This window comes from Vicia villosa, linkage group LG4 (genome assembly GCF_029867415.1).
Source record: "Vicia villosa cultivar HV-30 ecotype Madison, WI linkage group LG4, Vvil1.0, whole genome shotgun sequence".
In the NCBI taxonomy this organism is placed as follows: domain Eukaryota; kingdom Viridiplantae; phylum Streptophyta; class Magnoliopsida; order Fabales; family Fabaceae; genus Vicia; species Vicia villosa.
In genome coordinates, this window is record NC_081183.1 from 90,015,558 (window position 1) to 90,018,695 (window position 3,138).

The 3,138-nt window shown below is 40.9% G+C and overlaps 1 protein-coding gene across 1 annotated transcript; it reads right to left on the bottom strand.

Moving 5' to 3' along the window:
* Window positions 1-1,008: 1,008 nt before the first annotated feature.
* Window positions 1,009-2,080, bottom strand: LOC131597497 (uncharacterized). Its single transcript, XM_058870191.1, has 3 exons — window positions 1,401-2,080; window positions 1,123-1,298; window positions 1,009-1,034 (listed from the first exon to the last, which is right to left on the bottom strand). The coding sequence occupies exons 1-3, from the start codon at window positions 2,078-2,080 to the stop codon at window positions 1,009-1,011; spliced, it is 882 nt and encodes a 293-aa protein (XP_058726174.1).
* Between the last annotated feature and the right edge of the window lie 1,058 nt (window positions 2,081-3,138).

A 3,138-nucleotide genomic window follows, 5' to 3' on the forward strand; every position in this document is an offset into this window, starting at 1 on the left:
GAGTGTCCCAAAAATCCTTGGCCCTCTGCCAAGCTGTTCGCGGCGCAAACATCTACACGCGGCGCGAAGCGAGGAAAAGTTACGCCTTCGCGGCGCGAACACGGGTACGCGGCGCGGCCTGTGCGCATCATCACATCCTGACATTCTGCCCACCTGTTCGCGGCGCCAACCCTATGCACGCGGCGCGAACCGGTAATTTCATAAACCCCAACCTGCAGAAAACAGCATTCTACACATTCCAAACTCTCCCAATTCATACCAGTACGAACCTAGGGAAATAGAATGCTCAAACAACACGAAAAACACCTCATAATACATCAATCACGCATCAATTGAGACCATAACAACATAGATATCATGGATTCAAATATAAGGAGCAAACATCACACAATTTGACTCAATCCCTAAACCTTTCATATGACTCAATCGACCCGAATTCTACATCTATTCAGCATTATCAACCCCTAACCTGATAATAGATGATAATCAGATAAGTCCCCCCTTACCTTAGCCAAATTCTTGAACTCTTCCTCTTTCTCTGCTTCTGCACTTTCACGTTCTTCCTCTATTCTCCTCTTCTGCTCTTTTCACGTTCTTTCTCTAATTTCCTCCTTTTCCTTCTTTTATGAAAAATAATATAATTTAGTAAAAGGCCTTATGACTAACACCCCTCCTTTTACTAACACTACATCGGCCCAACTCTATTAATTTCCATAATTTTTAGAGAAATGCCAAATAATTCCAATAAAATAATTTAAATCCCAATTAAATTAAATTAAGGAAAATTACGGATGTTACAAGAAAACCTCAAGGACTTGTTAAAACAGTTGATATGAACATAGTTATACTCTAACCAATTCATACCCAAGATCACATCTAATCCACTCAACGGCAAACAAATCAAGTCAACAACAAAGTCTTTGTCGAAGATCGACAACGGACACTCTGAACACATCAGAGAAGTAGTCACCGATCCCTTAGCTGGAAGATCGACAACCATCTCTCCATTCATGGAAGACAACATAAGACCCAATCTTTCAATACAATCAGAAGCAATAAAACAATGAGTAGCACTAGTATCAATAATAGTGATTAAAGGAGTACTATTAATGAAACATATACCTCTGATGAGTCGGTCTCCACTAGCTGTAGGAGTCCCAGCTAAAGCAAACACCTTTCCACTAGATTGTGCCTTCTTCTTTGGACACTGGCTACCAATGTGTCCCTCTTCGCCACACGTGAAACATACCATGTCCTTATGCTTACAATCAGACATTGCATGTCCCATGTTACCAAATCTGAAACACTTCCTCGCATTAGCAGTACAAGCATTGCTCTTATGACCAGGTTGACCACACTTGAAGCATACAATCCTAGCAGGAGCATCTCCCCCACTAGACCTCTGACCATGAGTAACTCTTTGTTTCCCTTTACCAGCATCATACGGTTTCCCACGGCTTTGTTGATTCTTGCCCCTTCTATCACTAACCATCTTGTGATGAGCATTACTATCCTCCTCAAAGATCCTACAACTGTCAACCAAATCAAAAAACAAACGGATCTTTTGGTACCCAACATCCTTCTTGATCTCTGAGCGTAACCCATTCTGAAACTTGATGCACTTAGAAAATTCAGCACCTTCGCCATCAAAGTGAGGATAGAACTTAATCAACTCAGTGAACTTGGCAGCATACTCGGTCACGGACTTGTTCCCTTGTGTCAACTCTAGGAATTCTATCTCTTTCTTACCCCGAACATCTTCAGGATAGTACTTCCTCAGAAATTCCCTACGGAACACATTCCAAGTGACTTCCTCACCTGAAAACCCCAACCTAGCAAGAGTCTTCAACCACCAATCATCAGCTTCCTTAGCCAGCATATGAGTGCCATATCTGACCTTCTGAGCAGGAGTGCAATCCATAACACGGAAGATTCGCTCGAGCTCCTTTAACCAATCAAGAGCACCATCAGGGTCATGCGTACCCTTGAACACCGGCGGATTCTCCCTTTGGAAAGTCGCCAAACTACGAGATCCAGCATTCTCGTCAGCATTCAGTTGGTTCTGCATAGCCTGAGCCATCGCTTCCAAAGCAGCAGCTATCGCAACATCATTCCTCCCAGCCATAGCGTCACTACAACACAAAAACAATTTAGCACAAACAACAATACACGATTGTTAGACTACACTACGACTCGACACTTGGCCGAACAAGACCGACCTGCTCTGATACCACTAATGTAACACCCCAAATCTACCCCAAGCATTTAAGCGGAAAATATCAGAGTATAAAAATTCTCAACAGAATCAGGATGTCACACATTCAACATAAACATAAACCTGTCATGCTTTTTAAACTAATACATACCACTATCAGGATTGGAGTGACCAAAACTCATAACATATATCTCAACTTTTGAATAACATAGTATTCATAGCATAACCCAAACTAAGGTTCAACATGCAACAGATTCACAATGATTCAACAATTAAGACATAACATCTTTTGAATCATAAAAAGAAACAATACAAACAAATCCTCAAATACATCATAAGGTTCAATAAGCAAATAACAACGTCAAGAAAGTGTTCATTTCCCCCCAAGTGCTACGTATCAGAGCAATGACACCTAAAACTCAACTATAAGCGGAAACAGCTACTCATCTGGATTACCTGCACGTTACCCACGTGGAGGCAACATTCAAACAGAAAGGGTGAGATATCAAACTATATAAATAGGATTATGATAAATCATATATTAGGTAAGGAATATAAATGAATCACTGCTTCATACAACATCAACATAAACAACACAAAGATCATCATCAAAGAATAGTCTTGATATCAACACATCGACATCTTCAACAAATCAACACATAAGCATCACAATGCATAGACAACAACTTGAACCAACAACAACTAACAACGACTCGAATGCGACTCAATTATGCATATGCATGTGGTACCATTGGAGTAAAACTCCCAACTTAGAACATTGCCAGTAATTCCGAGGCATAAGGCAAAGCCTTCAACACGGTCACATATCAACATCACACCGTTCAACTTTATGTTATGCTATGCTATGCGGCAACATACAACGACCACGATTCGACAACGAAATAACAATAATACAACAACGG

Coding starts and splice junctions, on each gene's coding strand:
- LOC131597497 (XM_058870191.1), bottom strand. CDS start 2,080: ATGGCTCAGGCTATGCAGAACCAACTGAATGCTGACGAGAATGCTGGA. Junction 1,299..1,400: donor AGAGTTACTCATGGTCAGAG/GTCTAGTGGGGG, acceptor GAAGTGTTTCAG/ATTTGGTAACATGGGACATG. Junction 1,035..1,122: donor TGGAGACCGACTCATCAGAG/GTATATGTTTCA, acceptor TTGTATTGAAAG/ATTGGGTCTTATGTTGTCTT.